This window comes from Linepithema humile, chromosome 4, assembly GCF_040581485.1.
Source record: "Linepithema humile isolate Giens D197 chromosome 4, Lhum_UNIL_v1.0, whole genome shotgun sequence".
NCBI classification, from domain to species: Eukaryota; Metazoa; Arthropoda; class Insecta; order Hymenoptera; family Formicidae; genus Linepithema; species Linepithema humile.
The window spans coordinates 13,830,844-13,858,580 of NC_090131.1; the positions used below are offsets into that span (position 1 = coordinate 13,830,844).

The 27,737-nt window shown below is 29.0% G+C and overlaps 2 protein-coding genes across 3 annotated transcripts; both read right to left on the reverse strand.

Moving 5' to 3' along the window:
* Positions 1 to 2,676: 2,676 nt before the first annotated feature.
* On the reverse strand, positions 2,677 to 17,019 carry LOC136999645 (uncharacterized). 2 transcript variants are annotated; one of them, XR_010889957.1, is made up of 2 exons: positions 9,545 to 17,019; positions 2,677 to 9,351 (listed from the first exon to the last, which is right to left on the reverse strand). XR_010889957.1 is itself a non-coding variant. In XM_067354078.1 (2 exons), the coding sequence occupies exon 2, from the start codon at positions 15,445 to 15,447 to the stop codon at positions 10,195 to 10,197; it is 5,253 nt and encodes a 1,750-aa protein (XP_067210179.1). In that variant the 5' UTR covers positions 15,448 to 16,375; positions 16,569 to 17,019; the 3' UTR covers positions 2,677 to 10,194. The 2 variants fall into 2 exon arrangements, 1 of the variants encoding a protein (XP_067210179.1); XM_067354078.1 differs by having other exon boundaries at positions 2,677 to 16,375; positions 16,569 to 17,019.
* A 4,485-nt stretch (positions 17,020 to 21,504) lies between these two features.
* Positions 21,505 to 24,535, reverse strand: LOC136999547 (ATP-dependent DNA helicase pif1-like). Its single transcript, XM_067353887.1, has one exon. The coding sequence runs from the start codon at positions 23,644 to 23,646 to the stop codon at positions 21,505 to 21,507; it is 2,142 nt and encodes a 713-aa protein (XP_067209988.1). The 5' UTR covers positions 23,647 to 24,535.
* Between the last annotated feature and the right edge of the window lie 3,202 nt (positions 24,536 to 27,737).

Consider the following 27,737-nt stretch of genomic DNA (forward strand, 5'->3'; position numbering starts at 1 on the left):
AAGAGAAAGATGACGATAAGATCGAATCTATTGATAGTACTACAGCAGTAATGGAATATATTATAGGAAGAAATTTCATGTTGATACCAAATCCGAAGGAAAATCTAAAAATAAAATCAATCAATAATATAGTATATAAAAATGATAATTTTGAATTAAAACAGTTTAAAGACGAAAGTTATCAATTTGAAAAGATGACAATAGAAGAATTTGAAAATATCTTAGGAATGATTGTAAAACAATGTACTAAATTTCAATAGATTTTAATATATTTTTATTTTAAATATTTTAATATTTCTTTAGCTTTTTTGTTTATATTTCTTGATATTGTTAGGTCTTCATTTGAGTCTGGAAAAAAATAGATAAACATGTTATCTTCGTATTTACTTGATAATAAACATCCTACTATATTTTTATAGTTATCATCTACAAAATATAAAAAAACATTATTAGTTATTTTATTAAAATCTTCATTAATGATTTCTTGAATTACGTTTATTTTAGGACATCCATAGTCTACAGAAATTATAGGACCTATTCTATTATATGTATCTGTTCTTCTACATTTATAATCTGATTTTAAATATTCCATTATTTTTAATTCTGTAGCTTCTCCTTGAACATCGTATGGATTCTGTCTGTATGTCAATATATATAATGCAAGGCACGAATCATTTATATAAAAAGCTTTAAATGTTTCAATTATATCAAATTTTTCTCTTTGATTTCGAAATTCAAACTTATAATTATTTAGTGAACTTGTACTTATAACAGTATCGTCCCAATCTAGAAAAATTACATGTTTATAATTTTTATTAATATTCTCATTTAATATTTCTCCTATATTCTTATGACTATCAATTATCCTTAATGTCATATTTATTTAAGTATATTATTTTCTGATATTTCACTTATCTTTGGAACTATCTTGTCAATTTTAATATATTCTTGTAATTTTTTTAATGAATTGTAATTGTTTCTAATATAATCTACATTATTTGAATTTGGTATATTTTTAAGTAACAAGTCTATTAATTCATTCAGTTCTTTCATTTAATAAAAATAAAATATACCTATATTCTAAGAGATCATTTTTTTGCAGTTATCACATTTACATTATCACAATATTATATTAAAATAATATATTAAAATCATATTATATTTTTTTATAACATAACCATATTATAATTTTTTGATTTCAAAAATGTTATTGAATAATTCTCGTATGGTTATATATCTTCTGTTTAGTAATATGTCTTCTTTTTTAACTATATTTTTTAAAATTATATAATTATCATTATAATACATGATATTTCCGTGAAGTGTATCGGATTCGAAATCGTTAAGTTGCGATAAAACATATTCTATATAATGTTTTATTTTTTCTTTATTTGCATTATAATCATTAAATGCCATTTGTCTTAAATATGTATATTTGTCAAAATTTCTTGTCAAAAGTATTGATTTAAAACGGTTTTCGTCATTTAATATTTCTCTAATAAATTTTAAATCATTAATTTTTGAATTCATTTTGGTATCAATTTTATAATTATAAAATTTCATTTATAAATTAAATAGTAATTCTGACATCATACTATAACATATATGATTTTTATTATTATAAAGACCATTATTTCCGCATGATATATACCTATCAGATTTTGATGGATTGTGTTTTTCACAATCTAAAATATCATTTCTCTTTTAATAAATTCTATATCTAAATGTCTTAAGTTTTTACTAACGATAAACCATGCTTCATATTTACAGTTGATTGTAGTTAATCCAGCCTCTTCAGCTTTTTTAAATATTAGGTTATTAACTTTCTGTCTACTTAATATGTGTGACAATAGTAAATTAAAAATTATTATGAAAAAAAATACTGTAAAGTATAAAGAAAGCATTTATATGTTCAAATATTAATAAATATGGAATCCGCGTGTTTACCGATATTTAATGAGATTAAAGAACAAAAATCTAATGGCTTAATGTCGTTTGTTGATGTACTTAAAATCCAATGTGATAAACGTGTTAATAGAATGTTTGTAACAACTTACAACAATAATATATCTATACCATCATTAAATCAAAATTTTATCTTTCATGATCATAATTTACATATATCTCCTTTTGATATAATTAAAGAACTTTCTAATATTTCGATATTGTATTTATTTTCTAATTATATGATTGATATTTTAGAGAGAAAAATAGGATATGGTATATATTATAGTATAAAACTACAAAATAGAGCTTATTTTGAAAATATTAGAGTTATAAAACCTTTTGTTGTATCTAATGATAATAAGATAAAGCAAGTAAAACTGAAAGATAGACACGAGTATCATTATTTAATTAAATTACCGGCAGTTGAGGAAGAGAATATTATAATAAAGTCTGATGGAATATTATTAAGTAGCAATATATCATTTGATAATATTATAGCTAAGAATTTATCAGATACATTTGAAATAGATGAGAATGAGATTATAAAAGAATATAATAATTATAAATCATTAAGAAGAGAAACTACAGAATCAAAACCATTTTATGTTTATGGGTGTGAAAACACAATAACTTTTAACATTTTTCATTATTTTGACATTAGTATATCTCAATATACTGATTTTATAGTAAAAATAATTGATATTATTTTCAATATTATAGAGGAAAGTATTTTAAATTTCGATCATACATTATATATTTATGATGGAAGTAACATTAGAGAGAAATTTCATAGAAATTCTAAAAAAAGCTACGATGAAATATATATAAGTGATAGTACTTTATCTCAAGTATGTTCATGTATATTTTTATCAAATGGACTGATAGACGGAGAGAATTACTTTATAAAAGACAAGGATAAGGAATTAGATATAAACTTATTATTAGGATTACTTAAGAAAAATAAAAGTATATTGATAGAAAATGTTAAAAAATATTTTAAAAAAGTTTCTATGTTATACGATTAAGAAATTAGGATTTTATATAAACATATCCTTTGTGAATTCTCATATCGTTTCCTAGCTCGTCTTTCAGTATAATTTTTAGCTCTTTATTTTTTATTTTATTAAGATGTTTATTTATTTCCATGTCTATATATTCGTTATTAAAGAGAAATTCTAAGACATCATATTCAGTTTCATCTATTACGATAGATAACACTACAAATCCGTTGTATTTTATATTTGTTTTTATTTTGTGTAATATTATATTATCACAGTGTTTAAATTTAAAAGTTTTATTTATAGAAAATGAAAATATATCTCTACTATTAAATGCTTGAATATTTTCACATATTATATTAAGTTTCCTATCTTTTTCGAATAACCATTTTCCCAAGTTGTTAAAACCAAAAACGTTTCCGTTCATTTATAATGGATAATATTAATATAATTAATTTTATAGAAAGATCTATAACATATTCAAACTTTTTGAATTTTGATGTAGATAGTATATGTATTGATGAGAAATATAAAAACAAAATAAAAAATGTTATTAAAAGTTTAAAAAGTCCTGAAATAATTTATTATGATTATAATAATGAAGAATCGTTGAATTATAAAGAATCGTGTGCTTATTTCTACAATTTTCACGAAATTGATACTAATATAATATATAAAATTATACAGAAATCAGATTATATATTATGCATAACTGATAATATAAAAAAAACAAGAGAATTTATTGAAGATATTAATAAAAAATGTATAATAGAATTATTTAGGGAAAAAGATAACAGTCTTCTTGGTCTAATAGTAACTATGAAATATATATATTCTGTAGATATAAAATATATATTTGTACATTTTTAGGTGTTTTATATATTATCGAAGTTTAGTACTTTTTTATTAACCTTTAAATATTCTGTGGGTTTTCTTTCAAAAAAGTTAGTTTTTCTATTTAATATGATATTTTCCATAAAATCAAATGGGGATTTAACATTATAAAATTTTTCATATCCAAGTAACTCTATAACATTATCTGCTGTAAATTTTATATATTGTGAATCATTTGTTCTTTATTCAAGCCTATTATTTCAACATTTAAAGATTTATTATAAAATTCTGTTTCGATGTTCACAGCTTCTTCAATAATACTATATACCTTATTCTTGGATATTTTATCACAATCATCAAGCTTATTTCTATACATATAACATGCGAATTCACAATGTAATTGTTCGTCCCTAGCTATGAGTTCATTTGCTTGTGCGAGTCCATTCATTTTTCCAAGATGTTTCATATAAAATATAATAGCAAAAAAGCCAGTAAAAAATACTTCCTCTATTATTGAAAAAGCGACTAGTCTGGCTCCGAATGAATCGTTCGAGTTCATCCATTTTTCTATCCATGCTATTTTATTATCTATTACAGAATCAAGACAAATTCTATTATTCAATTTTACAATTTCGTCCTTATCATTAATGTATATATTTACAAATTTATCATATACAATCTCATGTATATTTTCTATAACTGTCTGTATATTATAAAAGTACTCAGCCCCTTTTATAGATAGAATGTCGTTGGAAAATCTTGTCTGTATGTTCTCACATATAAGTCCATTGCTGTGAAGGAAGAACGCTAGTATATATTTTAAAACATTTCTCTGATCATTATTTAAGCTATTCCAGTCGTTAATATCTTTAGTAAAGTCTATCTCATTTTCAGTCCAGAAGAAATTTCTTTGTTTTATATAAAATTCGTGTAAGTCTTTGTCATATCGGCAGCTAAATGAGTACAATTTACTCATTATATTGGAATTCTTATAAGTATTTGTATAACTTAATTAAATTTTCACTTTTTTGTACATTTTTTCTTAGGTACGTTTTTCTTAATATTTATTTTTTCTGTAACATTTTTTTTAATATTTATTTTTTCGTTTAGTTTATTATTATATTTATTACTATCATCTTTGTGTATATTTAAATTACTGAATGTGACTAGTATATCATTGTCGGAATTGTAGTCGTCGTCTGTAAATGTATTACTGTAACAATCATCTACATATGTTAAATTTATTTGGTATATATCAGACTTTTTTATTTGCCTAGAAGACGACATTGTTAATATTATTATATTAACATAATATAATAGAATTTCATTTTTAACTTGGGTTTTTTGAAATATTACATTATTAAATAAATGATAATAAGAATGATAGATCAAAATTCTCAATTCATGCTTACCAATTGGTTTTATTACATTGATAATAATAAAAATAAAGATATTATTATGAAAATAATAAATAGAACTGGTTATTTTACAATTACAACAAATATATTTAATACTTACATAGACGAAGATATATTAAATTCCAAAATACTTCCTCTTAATACTTGCAATGACAAAGTTAACGAGTCTGTAACTTATTTTTAGTAGTATAAATGTCTTCTGATATTAAAAGAGTATTATTCGATTATATTTCTTCAGATAACGAGTATATTACAAAAAAAGATCTAAAGAAATTCTATAAGATATTTGAAAATGTAAAATTAAAAGATAAACAATTAGAAGATATAATTGTAAAATATGACATTAATAAAGATAATAAAATAAGTTTCGATGAATTTAAAAATGGAATTAAAGAATTTGATACATCTAAAAGCTCTCAAGAATTATTTTACGATAATGTGTCTAATAAAGAAAAGGATGATTTAGATTATGATAAGATAAAGACGATTTATAAAACGTATCATTCACATAATGATTTAGTATCTATAGATAAAGAATTATCGATATTAAAATGTTTATTTGATAGTAATAATGATGATAAAGTATCAAAGAGTGAATTTATTAATGTTTTATCTGAAATATTAAAAAAGTAATTACTATTTTTTTTCTGAAAAAATTTCAGATAATATTGTAAAATTGTCCTTTTGACTTTGTTTTTTATTACACTCATTGAAAATATATTCGTGAATTGTATTGAATTTAACTCTTTTAACTGTATTAACTATAAAAAAAAAATCGATATTTATCAATTCGTATATACCATCAGTTATCATAATATAATAAAATTTTCTAGATATATCGAGTGTTTTGATATCTGGTATTGGAGTTAGTGGATCTGTATATCTTGAATATGAAATATTTTTGCAATTGTAATCACCCAATGTTCTTGAAATCAAAAAAGTACTTAATATGTTTTTGATTTCGCTTATCATACTTGGATGTACGAATATTTTATTTCCTAATGGTATTTTCCCAGAATGGCCATTACATCCAGTATTTTTTGTAAGTTGACATGTATCACATTCTACATTATTAACTTCTCCCAATCTTCTATCCTTGATAGTACCTATTTCAGATGATTGTTTATTTTTATTGATTTCTATGTCTGTAGATTTTACCAATTTGTTAGTTAATATACTGAATTTTAATTGAATATCCATATTTTAAAAGTTGATATTTATTTTAGTATATATTTTCAATATTCTTATTTAATTCTTTTTAAAATTAACAATAGGAAGTTAAAAGTAACCATATTTAATAATTAACAGTATGAAGAGAAAATATAAGTTAGAAAAAGTTAATATAAAAAGTTATTACAAGTTTATATCTTGTAGGCTGTTACTAATAAATTTATTAGAATAATTAAACTCGTATTTTGAATTTATTATATTTAAATAATCACTTATGTGATTATCATATTCACAAGCGTAATCTTCTATATTTGTTCTATACATTATGTTTAATTTTATCATATTTTTATGGTAATAATCTAAATCGTTACCATGAAAATTATATGTATAATTTAACATTCTATTGCTTGAAAAAGTTATTTTTTTAATATTTTCATTTTTATAACTATTTCTTTTTATATTTAGTATATGTGATATCTTATAGATATCTTTAAATAAAGAATATTTATTTACAATTATTTCATAATCAATGATGTTAAAATCAGATTTATCTATTAATATACAGTACATTAAAATGTTAAAAAATTTTGATTTATACAATTTGCTATTTTTTTTTATATGACATTTTTTAATTATATTATTCAATAATGAATTTTTAAATTGTTTGTGACCATAATCACCGTAGACATTAAATATTTTTTCATATTCATCTCTTAAATTGTATTCTACATGATCGATACTTGTATATATAATTTCTTCTTTGTAATATAGATATATCTCTTTTAAAAATCCTTTAAAATAATTGTCTAAATAATTTTCAAAATGCTGATAATGTTTATGAATATTATTATTAAGATGATAATATATACATCTTTTAACATATTTTATATCCTGACATTTTTCGCATCTATAGTATTTGTTGCAATATTTTATAATTTGTTTGTTTTTAATAATATTTAAAATCGAGTAGTCTTCTATATAATGATGTATATAGAAACTTTATTATATCCAATGATTTATTTTTTTCATTGTACTTATTTTCTCTAATATAAGGATTTCCACATGAACGCATATATTCTAAATTACGTTCCATATTTTTAATTGGTTAGTGTAAAGATGTATGTCATCAATTATTAGTCAAATTATTTATTAATAATGTTAATGTACAAGTGTATTGTCTATTTGATAATAACATGTAGCAATGTTATATTGTTTTAAGATATATTATTTGTTTGATAGTAATAATGTTAGTTACATTAAAATGTGTTATATTTGATAATAATTGTTATAATACTAATACAATTGTATTAATATTAATACATATTATTTATTTTATAATGAAGATATGTTTTTTATTAATATTAATATAAATTATATTAATACTAATATAATTATATTAGTATCAAGATATGTTGTTAATTTTGAAGTGATATTAATTCAGTTTTTTCATTAATTAAATTTTTTTATTTTAATAAAATTTGTTTTTTTTTTTTTAATAAATGTTAGAAGAAGATAAAACCAGACTTCAAACTACTTTAAATACAATTAAGACGGCGGGAGATAATTTCAACGTAAGATCTAATCTTACTGTAGATGGAAGCATAAGAGCTAAAAATATAATACTCGATGATGATAAAATTTGTTTAAATACTGAATTATATCCAAATATAAAAAAGGAGACTTTATTGGCTTTAATAGATCAATTGATAGATAGCAGCAATAATGAAGGTAATAGCAAAGAAAAATCAGATTTTGATATTCCAATTGAGTTTGAAGATAATATGTGTTCCAAGACTATTGAAATTATAAAAGATATTGATAATTATTTTATTGCAGATATTTTAATTATTGACGATAAGGTAAAGATTTTAAGAAAAATAAATGAGGGATTTAAAAATTTAAAATTTTCATATAATAAAAAAAAAAAAGTACTTAATTATACTTTCAAGCAAAAGTCAAATATGAACACAAACGAACTAAAGATAAATATTAAATAATTTTCTAAATGTTATCTATTATACCATAATTACGTAACCACCATCGTAACACAGTTTACACATTTTATGCTTACATTTTATATAATCTGATATTTTAAATTTGTCTAAAAAGGTTTTAATATCCCCCAAAAAAAAAGAAACTATGTGTCGCAAGAAAACATAATCCAAATAATAATACTTAATAATTCAAAATAAACATCAGATATAATATCTATAAACAAGAATCAAGAGATATCAGAAATTAAGATATTAGTTTTGTGTACAAAAAGAAAACATGAAACTAAATCATTTAGTTAATAAACTCAACTCTTTTTATCGAGTTATCAGCAATGAAAATCGTCTTAGTGGACTGTATTATTCTGCAAAAAACATGCTCGTCAATGAGCAAACCACAATAAAAGAAAAGCAACTTATAAGTCAAATGTACCATTCAAATAATAAATCAAATATCTCTCGATTAACACAAAGTCATATCGCAAAAGGTTAATATTATACTGTAATTTTTGAGTCGACTCAAAACGCAAAAGATAATACCTATAATACTTAAGTACTATTTATACAAATGATCGTCAATTATTACATTAATGCAATAATCTTAAAAGAGCACAGCAAGACTCTATCGCAGAAGTTTTACATCAAACGCTATGTCTAGCGATGTTCAAACGTAAATACAATAATAATATTATTGTGTCACAAAGAAATAAAGGTGATAGAAAAGAATCTCAATCATTCCACATTCTTCGTTATGAGGTAATGAGTCGCTCACAAATGCAATAAAAAGGCCGCACCTGACCTTTACAAAATAAAGGAAAAGATACACTCACCGCAAGACAGGCAAATGTACATTAAGTTAAATAGTTCAGTCAAGGCAAATTATTCCGTGCATGTGTGTGCAGGTGTGTTCCAAAGAAAGGCCAAGCATTCGTCCATTCCAAGGGACATGCAAATGGGATAGGTCTCCAAAAAAACAAAGCAGGCTATCCTAACCTGTTGTAAATCAAGAAAAGAAAAGAAAAGACTTAGATTTTCTCACAGTCTAGAAATCCGCAAACGTAGTGCTGCGTTAACTTGTAAGGTTAACTCAGGCTTGCAATGCTGTATAAATACATCTCATCCAGCGCCTAATGGCTATCGGCAGGAACACGCGTAAGCGTGTTCTGCGCAGCAATGATCAACTCACCTTGTGATGTGACTATATATACAATGGCCAGCAAGGGCCGCAACTTTCTATAAAATGGCCAGCAAGGGCCGCAACTTTCTATGACCAGCAAGGGCCGCAACTTTCTATGACCAGCAAGGGCCGCAACTTTCTATGACCAGCAAGGGCCGCAACTTTCAATGGCCAGCAAGGGCCGCAACTTTCTATGGCCAGCAAGGGCCGCAACTTTCAATGGCCAGCAAGGGCCGCAACTTTCAATGGCCAGCAAGGACCGCAACTTTCTTCAACGAGATCCCAAGATTGAACAATGTTCTATGTCGCGACGAATACACGACGGCGACTAGACTCGATTCGTGCACGGCACGCGCAAGATGATGCAACGTACACGCGACGATCGACAATGACGACACGCGCGATGAACAACAAAGAACGACACGCGCGACGAACAACAAAAAGCGACTAGCCTCGTGACAAGGTCTAGGCGGATGCCGGCATGCTATACAGGCATGGCGCGGCCGTTCCTCCCGCATCGGTAAGCGCCACTCGCGGATCGGGAACGAACCGGCATATAGTGCCGCTCGTGCTGCACGCTTTGCCCCAGTGGCGAAAAAGCGCGCATTTTAAACATTTCCGCCCGCCTTCGTTAAATTATTTATTTAACGAACATAATCCTAGTCTTTATCCGTTGGAAGGAAGCATAGTTTAGTAATAGGTCTTTTCAATTCAGTTGTGCAAGTCTTGACCAGGACCACTCTTACGAGACCGTCAGGTCCTCGGAAGATCTTAGTAATTCTGCCCAAAGGCCATTTACCAGGAGGATAACGTTCATCTACCACTAGTACCATAGAACCTTCCTTAACCGTGGTAGAATTCTGATTCCACTTATACATAGAGTAATGTCTTTGAAGGTACTCTGAAGACCACCTGATCCATAGTGAATCTAACATCTGTCGCAGCAGTTGCCATCGAGAGAGTCGTGAAGACTTTTCAAATTCTAAAGAAGGTTCAGGCACAACAGTGGGAGGACATCCCATTAGGAAATGTCCTGGTGTTAAGACCGATAGGTCATCCGGGTCATCCGTGAGAGGACATAAAGGTCTGGAGTTTAAAACTGCTTCTATTTGAGTAAGCAAGGTGTTTAACTCCTCATAAGTGAGAAGAGTTTCACCCATTACACGCTTGAGATGATATTTTACTGACTTTACTCCAGATTCCCATTTGCCTCCAAAATGAGGCGCCGAAGGTGGATTGAATCTCCATGTAGTGCCGTCCTTAGCTAGAAGGGCCGATAATCGCTGAGCTTCTGCAGAGGCCCCGTCGAACAATCTTTGTAGTTCAGAACTCGCACCCTTAAAATTGGTACCGCAGTCACTTATTAGAGTGGCACAGATGCCACGTCGACTGACAAATCTTTTATAAGCAGCAAGAAACGCTTCGGTAGTATAGTCAGTGACTAATTCTAGATGAACTGCAGATGTTGCAAAACAAACAAATAAGACTATGTAAGCCTTATACGTTCGAGCGTTCTTACCCTTCCAGGTCTTAAGTGTAAATGGACCAGCATAGTCCACTCCAGTGTTTAGAAATGGTCTCGAAGGTAACACACGTTCCGGAGGTAATTGACCCATTAATTGCCGTGCTCGCAACTGACGAAACCTAAGGCATTTAACACATTTGAGAATGTGACTACGCACCGTAGTTCGTCCTCCAACAACCCAAAATTCTTCCCGTATGAGTAAAGTAGTGAGTTGAGTGCCTCCGTGTAAGGAACGAATGTGAGCATCACCTATAATCAGAGATGTGAAAGGAGATTGTTTTGGCAATATAGCCGGATGTTTGGAGACTTCCGATAAGTTGGAGGCCTGCAGGCGACCGCCTACTCTTAAAATTCCCTCCGCATCAATGAATGGCGTGAGTCGGATCAGACAGTTCGACTTGGGCAATGTTTGACCAGTTGAAATTAATCTAAGTTCAGACGGAAAAAAGCATCTTTGTATCTCCTTTGTCCAAAATGCCTTAGCCTTATGTAATTCCAAAGGGGTGATAGTTGTTAAGACTGGTGCAGTCGATATACGTTTGAAGCGGTCAACCGCACGCATACAAGTGGCAGTGACCTTCAACAATCTAAGCAAACTTGAGTATCGCAGGAGCAGGTCCCACGGTTGCGTAACACTAGTACTTGTTGCATTGATTTTCACAGGGCGCTCCTCTAGGTTTACACCAGAGGTCTCTATAAGGGCTAAAGATGGCCATAAATCTGAAGTTTCCGATAACCATGAAGGCCCATACCACCAGGAAGGAGTGTGGGAAAGTTGTGCTGGGGTTAAACCCCGGGTTGCTAAGTCAGCCGGATTTTCTGAACCTCGTACAAAACGCCAGGTGGCTGAAGGCAAAGTCTCCTGAATGTAACATACCCGGTTATGTACAAAGTCTTTCCACCTTGACGGATGGTTATTTATCCAGGTAAGTGTAATTGAAGAATCACACCATAAGTAGAGCCTGACGTCTTCACGATGCAAGGCATGCAAAACTTGTTTCACAAGCTTTACTAAAAGCACAGCTCCGGAAAGTTCCAAACGAGGAATTGTCAACCTTTTTAAAGGCGCCACTTTAGTTTTGGAGCAGATCAACTTTGAGATAATCTTTCCCGTATCATCTGTGGTGCGTACAAACACCACTGCTGCCATAGCTAAAGAGGAGGCATCACAAAACCCATGGAGTTCAAAACTGCGACTCAAATAAGTACCGATCCACCGAGGAAAGGTAAGAAGGGGCAGCGTATCGCAATCATTAATGAATTTAATCCAGTCGTGGACTAGATCATCTGGAAGATCTTGATCCCAATCCAATTTAAGCGTCCAGAGTCTTTGTAAGATAAGCTTACCAATAATGATTACCGGAGCTAGAAACCCCAACGGATCAAAGATTTTAGCAATGGTAGAAAGTATGGAACGCTTCGTGATTCGATCTTTTGAAAGGAAGCTCAACTCAAAGGAAAATTCATCCGTCATCGGGTGCCATAATAAGCCTAAGGAGTGTATGATAAGATCATCATCAATAGGTATCATTGAAGCATCCAATCTATGTTCCGAAGCGATTGATTCCAAAACTGCCGGCTCATTGCTAACCCATTTTCGTAACGGGAAACCGCCCGCCATGCATAAGTCGCTTACCTGATCTATAATCAGTCGTGTGTTCATAATGGAATCCGATCCACCAAATAAGTCATCTACATATCTTCCGTCCGTCATAACAGAGATTGCTTTCGGATATCGTTCTCCCTCATCTTTAGTAAGTTGCATTAAAACTCGCAGAGAAAGGAATGGAGCACAAACCATACCGTACGTGACGGTGGTGAGCTCAAAGGGAACCAAGTTCTGACCTTCACCTGTCCAAAAGATACGTTGGAATTTCCAATCGTCTGAACAGACCTTTACTTGTCTAAACATCTTCTCAATATCTGCAGAGAAGGCATATTTAAATTGTCGAAAGTATATCAAAACGTCAAAAAGTTCCGTTTGCAGTTTTTCTCCTGGATGAAGGATATCGTTCAAAGAGCGACCAGAGGTAGAGGGAGACGATGCATTGAAGACAACTCTTAATTTGGTTGTTAAACTACTCTCCTTCCACACACCATGATGCGGAAGGTAATAAGAATGAGACGGTTCAGAAGTAGAATCTGGCACTACTCTCATGTGACCCAGGCGTAGATATTCATCCATAAACTCCGAATATTGAACCGCATACTTAGCGTTTTTAGAAAACCGCTCGACCAACTTATGACACAGAAGCGACGCTTTACGCTTGGAATCCCCTAATGTTTGCGAGGACGCCTTAAAAGGCAAACAAACGACATATCTGCCTAGAGAGTCACGAGAATGTGTAGAACAAAAATGTTCCTCACATTCTTGTTCGTCCTGATTCAATGAGGAAACCGGCTTAACAGAAATCGAATCCAGTTCCCAGAATCTTTGGAGAAGATCATATAAATCGGCTGACTGAGAAATGCAGTAACTTTGCATATGACAAGTGGGCCTTACACTACCGGTTGGTCCTGAAACTATCCAACCTAACTGAGTCTGTTGAGCAATAGGAGAATCTGAGCCGCCCTTAACAATTCCCGTGTCAATCAATTGACCATAAACGTCTGCGCCCAATAACAAATCAATTTCTCCTGGATTAGAATAATACGGGTCTGCCAATTGTAGACCTTCCAAGTGTTTCCAAGATTTCGATGATACTTTCAAAGTTGGTATTGCAGTGGTCAGTGCACTAAGTATGTGCGCGGAGACGACCTTCTCAAATGTCGAAGTGAAGTGTGGCCTTATTGTGAAGCTCACAAAACCTCTCGTTTTATTACTTGACTGACCACCTACTCCTACCAAGGGAATAGAAGATTTAATCCTAGGCAATTTAAGTCGTTGGGCTAATCTCTCAGTAACCAACGAAATCTCCGAGCCTTGATCGATTAATGCTCTTGCTATAGTTGAGTTTCCGTTAGAGCTTCTAACTATGATTCTAGCCGTAGCTAAGAGTATTTGAGAATGATTCCCAGCTTGATCAGCATTGGCAAATAGCACTTTTGCATTCGGAGTTTTGTTCTCCTTATCCTTTTCTGATGCCACAGAGGCCTTAGAATTATCCGATCTCGTCCTTTTATCGTTAGCCGACTTTTCCAAATGCAAGGACGTGTGGTGCTTTTGTCCGCATTTAATACAACGTCTTGTTGAGGTACAATTGGATATTTTATGCGCCCCCAAACAATTGAAGCATAAATGATGTTTTATTATCAACTTGCGTTTGACCTCCTGAGATTTGGAGGCATACTGGGCGCAGGTAGCTGGATGGTGGTTTGTCCCACAAATACCACAGGTTATGCTCGCTATCGACTTCGAAGAAGATTCCTTTGAATGTCCTTGAAAATGAGATTTCAGTGCTCCTGATTGAGCGGCTACTTTAGGCTTATCAAATTTGGATTTATCTATTGCCTGCAAGGATCTTAGACGGATACCAAGAAATTCTCTGAGCTGGCTCCAAGTAGGAGGATCTCTTTCTCCTCCGAGATGATGTTCCCATGCCTTTAGGGTATCCAAATCCAGTCGTTGAGTAATGACAAACACCAGGATGTCATCCCAATGGGCCACAGGTCGACCCATTGTTTCTAAGGATTTTAGAAGTTGATTGACGGTTGTGTAAAGATTCTCTAACTCCTTTGCCGATTCTTTCGTCATCTTTTTGATATTGAAAAACGATTGCAGCGTCGAGCTGACCAATAGTCTCTTGTTCTCGTAGTAAGATACTACCGACTCCCATGCCGGTTTAAAATTCAAGGCCGTGATGGTTGTATATTTCAAGAGGTGAGCAGCATTGCCCACTAAACTAGCTTTAAGATACTGCAATCGTTGAACGTCAGACAGTGTCGGATTGACAAGCACAGAAGTTGAGAAAAAGTCCTTGAAAGTCAACCAGTTTTCCATATTTCCATTGAACTTTGGCAAGTCGATTCTTGGTAGTTTTAGACCATAAGCATATGTCATCTGCGTCTGAATATTTTGTGTCGGGTCCAGAAAATAATTAGATGTAGAACCACTACTTGAACTCTTCTCTGAACTCATTGTAGCATTCAACTTCTCCAAAGTGTGTATATACTCTTTCTGAGTAGTAGTATACGCCTCTTGAGTAAAATAAGCATGGGCCTTTATCTTCTCTCTATCTTCTTGATCCAGTTTATTAAATGAGACATTAATCGCCTCATGCGTGACCTCAAATTTGTGCCAATATTTCTTTAGCATGTTAGCCTGCAATGAGACCCTAGAAACTGAAACGTCAAAATCCTCCTCCACCAAGCCAACATATACTTCTGATATTAAACCCTTCAAAACCAACTGTTGCTCAAGATGAGCCCTAAGGTGTGACAACCTCATCTTGTCCACACAAGATAAATATCCGGCTTCGAGAGGACCAAATGTCTAAAAAGGTTTTAATATCCCCCAAAAAAAAAGAAACTATGTGTCGCAAGAAAACATAATCCAAATAATAATACTTAATAATTCAAAATAAACATCAGATATAATATCTATAAACAAGAATCAAGAGATATCAGAAATTAAGATATTAGTTTTGTGTACAAAAAGAAAACATGAAACTAAATCATTTAGTTAATAAACTCAACTCTTTTTATCGAGTTATCAGCAATGAAAATCGTCTTAGTGGACTGTATTATTCTGCAAAAAACATGCTCGTCAATGAGCAAACCACAATAAAAGAAAAGCAACTTATAAGTCAAATGTACCATTCAAATAATAAATCAAATATCTCTCGATTAACACAAAGTCATATCGCAAAAGGTTAATATTATACTGTAATTTTTGAGTCGACTCAAAACGCAAAAGATAATACCTATAATACTTAAGTACTATTTATACAAATGATCGTCAATTATTACATTAATGCAATAATCTTAAAAGAGCACAGCAAGACTCTATCGCAGAAGTTTTACATCAAACGCTATGTCTAGCAATGTTCAAACGTAAATACAATAATAATATTATTGTGTCACAAAGAAATAAAGGTGATAGAAAAGAATCTCAATCATTCCACATTCTTCGTTATGAGGTAATGAGTCGCTCACAAATGCAATAAAAAGGCCGCACCTGACCTTTACAAAATAAAGGAAAAGATACACTCACCGCAAGACAGGCAAATGTACATTAAGTTAAATAGTTCAGTCAAGGCAAATTATTCCGTGCATGTGTGTGCAGGTGTGTTCCAAAGAAAGGCCAAGCATTCGTCCATTCCAAGGGACATGCAAATGGGATAGGTCTCCAAAAAAACAAAGCAGGCTATCCTAACCTGTTGTAAATCAAGAAAAGAAAAGAAAAGACTTAGATTTTCTCACAGTCTAGAAATCCGCAAACGTAGTGCTGCGTTAACTTGTAAGGTTAACTCAGGCTTGCAATGCTGTATAAATACATCTCATCCAGCGCCTAATGGCTATCGGCAGGAACACGCGTAAGCGTGTTCTGCGCAGCAATGATCAACTCACCTTGTGATGTGACTATATATACAATGGCCAGCAAGGGCCGCAACTTTCTATAAAATGGCCAGCAAGGGCCGCAACTTTCTATGACCAGCAAGGGCCGCAACTTTCTATGACCAGCAAGGGCCGCAACTTTCTATGACCAGCAAGGGCCGCAACTTTCAATGGCCAGCAAGGGCCGCAACTTTCTTCAACGAGATCCCAAGATTGAACAATGTTCTATGTCGCGACGAATACACGACGGCGACTAGACTCGATTCGTGCACGGCACGCGCAAGATGATGCAACGTACACGCGACGATCGACAATGACGACACGCGCGATGAACAACAAAGAACGACACGCGCGACGAACAACAAAAAGCGACTAGCCTCGTGACAAGGTCTAGGCGGATGCCGGCATGCTATACAGGCATGGCGCGGCCGTTCCTCCCGCATCGGTAAGCGCCACTCGCGGATCGGGAACGAACCGGCATATAGTGCCGCTCGTGCTGCACGCTTTGCCCCAGTGGCGAAAAAGCGCGCATTTTAAACAAAATTTATATTTTTTTGTATTTTTTACGTTATTGCAAATAATGTTGTAATGTAATACTTCATTATCTTTTGAATACATTGTAATATCTATAAAAGTTGATATTATTAAACTGTGTTCTTTACAATATTCTACAAATAGTTTAAAAATATTGGTTCTAAATTTTCTTGTAACTTTTTCAAGTACAATATTATCACTAGATAATGTTGTATAAGATCCGTAATCGTTTATTTCATAAATTACAGAATTATTGCTATTAATTCCAAGAAGAGTTCCGTGTTCTAGAAATTGTTGGTATATTCTATTCATGTTTTATTAAAATTATTATAAATTTTCATTAAATTTAATTTCTGTACACGAGATTGAAATATCTGCTTTTTGTAAAACAAGATGATGTATAATATGAATCAAAAATTATTGAAACTTTTAGAGATTTAAAGTACTTATCTATAATTTCGTATGATTGAATTATCATTTCAAAACAATATTTTCCTTCTTTATCTTTATTAAACGAATATTTTGTTCCTAAAAAATATAAAGAATTTATAGATGCTAATTTCATCATTTTTTTATTGTAATAATGGTAAATGAATATTTCATTTTTATTTTTTATAAACTTGTCAAATGTTAAAATTCTAGGACCTTTATCTGAAATTTCTACTATATAGTCGTTGTCACTATTATATTTATCTTTCAAAGTTTCTAATTTATCCATTAATTTTTTTATATCTATAATATTATATATGTTATCTAAATATTTGATGTGTTCAGGTACATATATTTCGTCTTTTGGCTTTAGAAGGTTAATTTTTTTATATTCTAAATATAATTTTATATTATCGTATAATGTATTAATTTCTTTATGTATATCGTGTCCGAAATATATTGCTCCGTGTTTTATCGGAGAAGGAGTAATGATAAAAGTTTTGCTGTAATGATTGCTTGTTAGTAAAACGGATCCCGGTTCCAAATATTTTTTTATGGTATCGATATTTATTTTTTTATACGTCAATGGTAAAATTTAATTTTAAAAATTATTTATTGGGGTATTATTTCAGAATAATTGGAAGCTGAGTTTTATTTAATATTATATATATTATTTATTTTTTTGCTTTTATTGATTTTTTTTTTTAATTTTTATTTTTATTTTTTTATAAATTTAAATATTTCAATATAAATTTAATAATATATTATATGAATAATTAAATAATCAAAAATTCTTATTAAATAATTATTTATATAATATATTATTGAATATATATTAAAAGATTTAAATCTATAAAATAATCAAAAAAAATAAATCAATAAAAGCAAAAAAATAAATAATATATATAATATTAAATAAAACTCTGCTTCCAATTATTTTGGAATAATACCCCAATAAATAATTTTTTTAAATGTCAGAATCAGTTTTACCTCAAAAAAAAAAAATAATATACAATTAATTTTCATGAACAAAAAAATCCAATGAAAACTTTCATTAAAATTATAAATGAAAAAATTTTTGATAATTTTTTTTTATTTAAATACATAAATAATAACCCAAAAATTCATATTCCAAAAATATTTATGCGTTTGAATAAAAACAAAAATAATCAAAGATATTTTCATTTATAATTTTAATGAAAGTTTTTATTGGATTTTTTTGTTCATTAAAATTAATTGTATTTTTTTTTTTTTTTTGAGGTAAAACTGATTCTGACATTTTTAAAAATTATTTATTGGGGTATTATTTCAGAATAATTGAAAGCAGAGTTTTATTTAACATTATATATATTATTTATTTTTTTGCTTTTATTGATTTTTTTTTTATTTTTTTTTTATTTTTTTATTTATTTAAATATTTTAATATAAATTTAATAATATATTATATGAATAATTAAATAATCAAAAATTCTTATTAAATAATTATTTATATATTATATTATTGAATATATATTAAAAGATTTAAATCTATAAAATAATCAAAAAAAATAAATCAATAAAAGCAAAAAATAAATAATATATATAATATTAAATAAAACTCTGCTTCCAAAGCGAAGCGCGCGCGCCGGCCCTGAGCGTCACTTACACCAGAACGCTTATTGGTTTACTTCAACCTGCTCTCCTACAAAAACTACTTATCGCACGCAATTTTGCTAAAGGAAAAAGTTGTTTCTTTTAGCCTAATGTATCACGCCTTGTATTCCGTGGGCGCAAATTTAGGGACACCCTGAATAATATATTATAATATATTATAATATATTATAATATATTATAATATATTATAATATATTATATGAATAATTAAATAATCAAAAATTCTTATTAAATAATTATTTATATAATATATTATTGAATTTATATTAAAAGATTTAAATCTATAAAATAATCAAAAAAAATAAATAAAAAACAATTAATTTTCATGAACAAAAAAATCCAATAAAAACTTTCATTAAAATTATAAATGAAAAAATTTTTGATAATTTTTTTTCATATAAATACATAAAAATTAACCCTATATTCATATTCCAAAAATATTTATGTGTTTGAATAAAAAGGAATTATCAAAGATATTTTTATTTATAATTTTAATGAAAATTTTTATTGGATTTTTTTGTTCATTAAAATTAATTGTATTGTATTTTTTATTTTTTTTGAGGTAAAACTGATTCTGACATTTTTAAAAATTATTTATTGGAGTATTGTTTCAGAATAATTGGAAGCTGAGTTTTATTTAATATTATATATATTATTTATTTTTTTGCTTTTATTGATTTTTTTTTATTTTTTTTTTTATTTTTTTATAGATTTAAATATTTTAATATAAATTTAATAATATATTATATGAATAATTAAATAATCAAAAATTCTTATTAAATAATTATTTATCTAATACATTATTGAATTTATATTAAAAGATTAAATCTATAAAATAATAAAAAAAAATAAATCAATAAAAGCAAAAAAATAAATAATATATATAATATTAAATAAAACTCTGCTTCCAATTATTCTGGAATAATACCCCAATAAATAATTTTTAAAAATGTCAGAATCAGTTTTACCTCAAAAAAAAAAAAAAAAAAAAAAAAAAAAAAATAAAAAAAAAAAATTTTTTTTATAAAAAAAATATAATTAATTTTCATGAACAAAAAAATCCAATAAAAACTTTCATTAAAATTATAAATAAAAAAATTTTTGATAATTTTTTTTTATTTAAATACATAAATATTAACCCTAAAATTCATATTCCAAAAATATTTATGTGTTTGAATAAAAAGGAATTATCAAAGATATTTTTATTTATAATTTTAATGAAAGTTTTTATTGGATTTTTTTGTTCATTAAAATTAATTGTATATTATTTTTTTTTTTTTTTGAGGTAAAACTGATTCTGACATTTTTAAAAATTATTTATTGGGGTATTATTTTAGAATAATTGGAAGCTGAGTTTTATTTAATATTATATATATTATTTATTTTTTTGCTTTTATTAATTTTTTTTTTTGATTTTTTTATAGATTTAAATATTTTAATATAAATTTAATAATATATTATATGAATAATTAAATAATCAAAAATTCTTATTAAATAATTATTTATATAATATTAGAACAACACAGGCGCGCGCTTCGCGCGCGCTATTTAGCTTCGCATATCCACTCTTGTTTACATTTTTTCAAGCTGTCAAATTGTACAGACGTATTCCCTGTTCAAAAAACGCATTTTTTTAAAAAGAGTGAAAAAAGAGTGAAAAAGTGAAAAAAGGAGAAGGAAAGGATAAAAGAGAAAAGTAAAAAAAAGGTAAGTAATAATTTTAAAAATTTTCATATCTATAGCGCGCACCACTTCCAGTACATGCTTTCCTCTCCGTGCACGCTGTTCTTTATGCTTCTTATTAATCCGAGTGTATTTTTATGAGTACTTTTATGAATACTTTTTTACATTATTTAAAAATTTTAAAGAAATGAATTTTAACAAATATCATCTAGCAATTGCAAATATCTCTCAAAGTCGATCTTTCAAATGGAGATTATTGTTTGTATAAAATTAAATCATCAATGTATTATTTGAGAGATCGACTTTGAGAGATATTTGCAATTGCTCAACGATATTTCTTAAAATTCATTTCTTTAAAATTTCAAGTACTTAATTACATTATTTAAAAATTAATAAATAAAAAAATTAATAAATATATCCAGCGAACTCCAGAGCAATAATTAATACATTTAGCGCCATATATGTCCATTTATACATATAAAAAAAAGTAAAACTTTAGTTTGCTTCGAGGAACTAAATAACCGATGGTTCCAATGTCATCAAAATCGACGTATAATATTTGCAATTGCTCGATGATATTTGTTAATTACATAATTAACTATAACATACATCTTTAAATACAGCTTTCAGTTTAATATATATTTTTATTTCACATATATATTTCTTTATATACATAATTTTTAACGTGTCTATTATCTCGTTGATTACCAAGAAAAACTTTTAATGCTTGCCAAGAACGAACTCTTGAGAAAGCAACATATAATTGCCCATAATTAAAAACATCTTTGCGAAGATCTATTCCTACTCTATCAAACGTTTGCCCTTGTGATTTATTAATTGTCATAGCAAATGCTAATTTTACTGGAAATTGTCTTCTTGAAAAGGTAAAAGGATATACATTTTTGCAATATAATGTTATACGATTTAAAAAAACGATATCTCCTGTCTTATCACCCGTTAAGATTTTACATTTCAATAAATGATCTGTAAGTTCTATAATCATTAATCTAGTACCATTACAAAGACCTTCATTGATACTAAGATTTCTAATCAACATAATAATGCAATTTGGCTTTAAACGTAATTCATAAGAAGGAAGACATGATGGAGATAAACTGTTTAAATATTCTGGTAACAAAGCTTCACCAATATCGCCATTATCATTACAATTCATAGTACTATCAACACTTGTATAAATTCGTTCATTAGTTATATCTAATAATTCAACAACTTTTTTATTAATTTCATCTACGTCAGTATTTCTTGCAGAAAGTATAGCACATTTAGCCATTTTGGTAAATTCCTTTTTCCGTATTAAATCGCCATATATATCTTCTACAATATCAGCATTAATAGGTGCTATACAACATTTAGGAATTTGTATGTTATCATTAGAATTATTCAATATGCCATCTCCCATATCTAAAAGAAATTTTGCAAATTCAATTTCTTCTGGAAGAACTCTCATATTTTGTGTTAAAGAATAATTTACAAAATGTTTCCAAATAGCACTAAATTTAATAGAAAGATTCACAATTTCATTTCGAGTACCATGTACTTTTATAGGCAGAAGTTGTCTAAAATCACCACCTAATAAAACAATTTTTCCACCGAAAGGTAAATTATTGTTCATAATATCACGCAATGTTCGATCCATAATTTCTAAAGCATATCGTGGTGACATTGGTGCTTCATCCCAGATAAAAATATCTGTATTTTTCAAATATTGAGCTTCCTTTGATTGGATTTTAATAGCAGATGTTGAATCAGCAAATAATGGAACCGGCAATCCAAATGTCTTATGAACTGTTTTTCCAGCAGGTAATAATGTCGCTGCAATACCCGTAAAAGCCATTGCACACACGTGTTTCTTTCTAATTTTTGCTAAATGATAAATAATTGTATATATAAATGTTTTACCTGATCCACCTGGACCATCAATATAAAAACAATAATTATTATTATAAATATTGTTATCTAATGTATTCAACACAAGATCAACTATTTCTTTTTGTTTATCATTTAATTGTTTATATTGTTTGGTACCTATTTCCATAGCTTGTTCAAATATCACATAATCATTCTCTTCGTTTAACAACTCAGTTTCTAATAATTGCTCCATTTGTGGAAAATCAGCAAGACTTTTGCCTTCAGTACAAAGCATATTATTGATTTGTATATATGCTTTCTTCTGTCCTTGTAACATACCAAAATGTCGAACATAATCCTCCGACAAAGCTGTTTTAAAGTTATCCCATAATTCTTCAGGATGTAATGGCTGACAATGTAATAATATTCGTACAAATAATTTACGAAGTTGTCGTGGCATCATCCATCCAACAGCTTCATTCATAGCTCGATTCCATTCATCATCATCTTCGATTAAACCTAAAGCCAAACATGCTGCCGTAAATGATTGACATAATTCTCCATTTACAGTTCTTAAATTATTAAAACTTGTAGCCCCCTTTATTGTAAGTAATAATAATCGTAAATAAAATAATTCTGTTTGAGATGGACTAACAGAATACATTCGTCCTATGCAATTATAGTGACTTTTGCGTTTAACCCAGTGTGACACATTTCTATCATTAATTTTCTCTTTTTTAAATGTATAATAGCGTGGAATTTCAATATATAAATATTGTCTTGCTTCTTCATCACGCAAATTTAATGAAAAATAATCGATTAACATAGTAACCTGGCTTAATGCAGAAGTTATTGTGTCTTCATTAGATTCATTTTCAATTATAATATTTTGTTCGTTAGGAAGATGGACTGGTAAACGCATTATAGTACCTATGGCTTTTATCTTGTAACTTCTTACCAAGGATACGCCAACAGGCTTCTACAGGTCCAACATAACGAGTTTCGATATAATTGTGTATTTCATCATGATCAATAATTACATTTTCTGTTATTGGTTCAATGGTTATAGCAGCAACATCGTGCCCTTTATAAATATATTTATATAGATATTTAACCGATTTGATACTTGAAACTACTTCAACATTAATATGACAATTAAATATAATCGATAAAGTAGGACAATATGGAACAACATAACGATTATCAACTATATAACCACCAGGACGTTTAAAATTTTTACCATTATTTCGTCGACAATAATAGGGATAAGCATCTTCATCCATTTTAGTCTCTTCAAAATAAGATTTCGGATAATGTTTCGAACATTTACCATCTACCAGACACCAATCACCACAAGGTCCATGAATCATATGCTTCATAACTATATCATGTAAAATACGATTGTCAGATGGATCAGGAATTTCAGCAGAAATATATTTGTCAACAATCTGTGGAGTTGTTATTTTAAAATTATATTTTAAAGTAATCAACATATGAACATGAGGCAAACCACGTTTTTGAAATTCAATAACATACACAAACGCTGCTACTTCACCAAAAAATTTTTGCTTAACAATCAAGTCAATTAAATAATTTTTTTTAATGTTAAAAACGCGAGCACAAATGTCAGGTCTATCAGAAGCTTGCTGACCAGGCAAAAGATTTTCTTCAATTTCACGCCATTTTGGATTACAAGTCATTGTAATGAAAAGATCTGGTTTTCCAAATTTACTAACAATTGCCATTGCATCTTGATAATTTTGCATCATATTACGTGGTGATCCAATAAATGTGGAAGGAAGTATTACCATTTTGCCAATACGCCCATTTAAATTATTTGCCATAGTTTGTATATAATCTCTTAAACCTTGATATGTTTCAGAACGTAGTTCTTTTTGATGAGTTTTGCAATAATCAATTCTATCCTTTTCCATTTTTACATAATTATCCACAAGCCATTGTTGAAATAAGCGACGACCTAATATAAAAACATTAAATTCATCACGAATAGCCATACGATATTTAATATATTGTCCTCTTGTTATTCGTTTATTGCTATTTAATTTTGTTAAATCACGATGCCAACCTTGAGTGCCATATGGATAAAATAATGGATATATCCATGGTTCAACATTTGGATCCATAGTACTTACTTTTTGCAAAATTTTAGTATTTTTATTACGTATTGTAACATATGATTCTGGAATTTCTCCATCAGCAGTAGTACGAAAAACAGCTGCTACTTCATTAGTTCTTTGAGCATTATAGCGACGTCGATCCATACCTGATCTTAAAGTAAATGATAATTGTAATCCTGGTAACAAATCACCAGATTCCATTTCCAAACGTCGTTGATTTTCTAATTCTTCACCCATCATTTGATAAGATTGAGCAAATACATTAGATCTCCGCATTATATGTTCAAGGTTTTGAACAATTTCAAAATCTAAACACGAATTTTGATTAAGACGATGATCGATCGCTTCATTTAAATCCACAATAAAAAGTTGACCGTAAGAAGGACTTTCATTTTGCGCAGCATATAACGCTGTATTAATTTGATAATAAATCTGTCCTTGTATTTTAAAACAGTACGGACCAGGTCGTCTATTTTGAAAATTAATTAAATTGGCATTAAATGATGCAAATGAAAATGAACTATTATAACTGCGAATATGTTGAAAAAAATCATTAGATTTTACATGACTACCATCAAATAAATTATGAATAAATTGAGGAAATTCAGGCAATGGTTGCAAATATACTGCGCCATGATTGCAACAATCGTGAAATGAATTGCCTTTATTAGATATTTTTTCGGCTGCAAAATATTTTGCATTGCAATGAACACAAGACACATCCATAGAACCAATATAGTATTCATTTATGTCGTCAATTAATATTGTACTATTAATATTTAAACAAAGTTGTTGTTTTTTCTGTGATCGATAATGAGATAGATATTCTGCATAACTTTGCTGATTTAATGATATAGTATTTCCAGGATATCCTTCAATTATTATTTTATTTATTTCTATTATGCGATTAGTATGTATGTTACCAGTGCAACTAATTTGTTTGTTTATTAGTGTAATATCTAAAGAATGTTCTTTGTTCAGTTCTGTTATATGATTATCATGTATTGTACCAGTAACATTTATAGCATATTTTCTATAATCAACTGTTTTTAATTTATTTTTTATTTCTTTAGCAACAGAATAACGACGATGTTGATTTTCTGCAATTCTTTCACGACATTGTCGTTGAAATTCAAGTTCTTCGTTTAAAGTACGCTCTTTCTTACGCTTCAGCATTTGACAAAAATATAAGTATACACTATATTAATTTTATATTATATTTATATTATTTATATTATATTATATATATTTATATAATTACATTAATTATAAAATTCTATTTATTAAATTTAAACAAATATGTTATCAAAATTTAGTTTGTTTTATTCTTTTAATTGTTAGTATACAATAAAAATTATACATAAAGAATTTTTTTAATGCATGCAAATATGTAGGAAAATGATAAATATCAACATTATTATCATCATAGTTATCATCATTGTTATCATCATCATTATTGTCATCATTATTATCGAGAGGGGTTCAACTGCCTACATTCCCATTTGCCAACAGCTTTGTTTGCCCACAACATTTTGCCGACAGCTTCAATTGCCGACATTCCCGATTGCCTACAGAGCGATTGCCTACAAGCATTATTGCGCACATTTAAAAATTAAAAATACAAACGTACGTTTGCACACAAGACATTATTGCACACATACACATTGCACACATGATATTATTGCGCACATACACATTGCACACATGACATTATTGCGCACATACACATTGCACACATGACATTATTGCGCACATACACATTGCACACATAATATTATTGCGCACATTTAAAAATTAAAAATACAAATGTACGTTTGCACACAAGACATTACTGCACACATACACATTGTGCACATGACATTATTGCGTTTTGTGTAGAAACTCGTAAACCCATGTTGAACCTCGCTTTGTTTGAAATTTCACGCGTAGGCGGCGGAGGACTTCGCCCCTACGGGGCGAAGCCTCTCCCCCGCGTAAAACAAATAACAAATCCTACTCAGGTTATACCTAACAAGGTAAACCTAACAAGGTTAACCAAGGTTCACAAACAAAGTTGTAAACCCATGTTGAACCTCGTTTCGCATGGAAAGAATATGCGCAATAATATTATGTGTGCAATGTGTATGTGCGCAATAATATTATGTGTGCAATGTGTATGTGCGCAATAATGTCATGTGTGCAATGTGTATGTGCGCAATAATGTCATGTGTGCAATGTGTATGTGTGCAATAATGTCTTGTGTGCAAACGTACGTTTGTATTTTTAATTTTTAAATGTGCGCAATAATGCTTGTAGGCAATCGCTCTGTAGGCAATCGGGAATGTCGGCAATTGAAGCTGTCGGCAAAATGTTGTGGGCAAACGAAACTGTTGGCAAATGGGAATGTAGGCAGTTGAGACCCTCCCTTATTATCATTATCATTATTATTATCATCATCATCATCATCATCATCATCATCATCATCATCATCATCATCATCATCATCATAATTATCGTCATAATCATTATCATAATCATCTTTATAATCAATTATTATTTATTAAGATTAACATTATATTTATTATCAATTACACATATAATAGATTACACATAAAATAAATTACAACACAATAATTAATAATATAAATATAACTGTAATAAAATATTAACTAAGTGTTTAAAATTACTATTTATATACAACGTAATTATATATTACAACACAATATAATTAAACATTTTAATATAATAATAATAATTATATTCAACTAATTAATAATATTATAATATGAATAGATATTCTTCTCTTCTCCTTTTTTCTTGTTTTCCCTTTTTCTTTTTCTGTCTCTCTATTGTTTATATTTATTAATTTTTTCTAGAACTTTACTCAAAGTACCTG

What these genes read in the sequence shown, in the direction of transcription:
- LOC136999547 (XM_067353887.1), bottom strand. Translation starts at nt 23,646, where the DNA reads ATGCGTTTACCAGTCCATCTTCCTAACGAACAAAATATTATAATTGAA.
- LOC136999645 (XM_067354078.1), bottom strand. Translation starts at nt 15,447, where the DNA reads ATGAGGTTGTCACACCTTAGGGCTCATCTTGAGCAACAGTTGGTTTTG.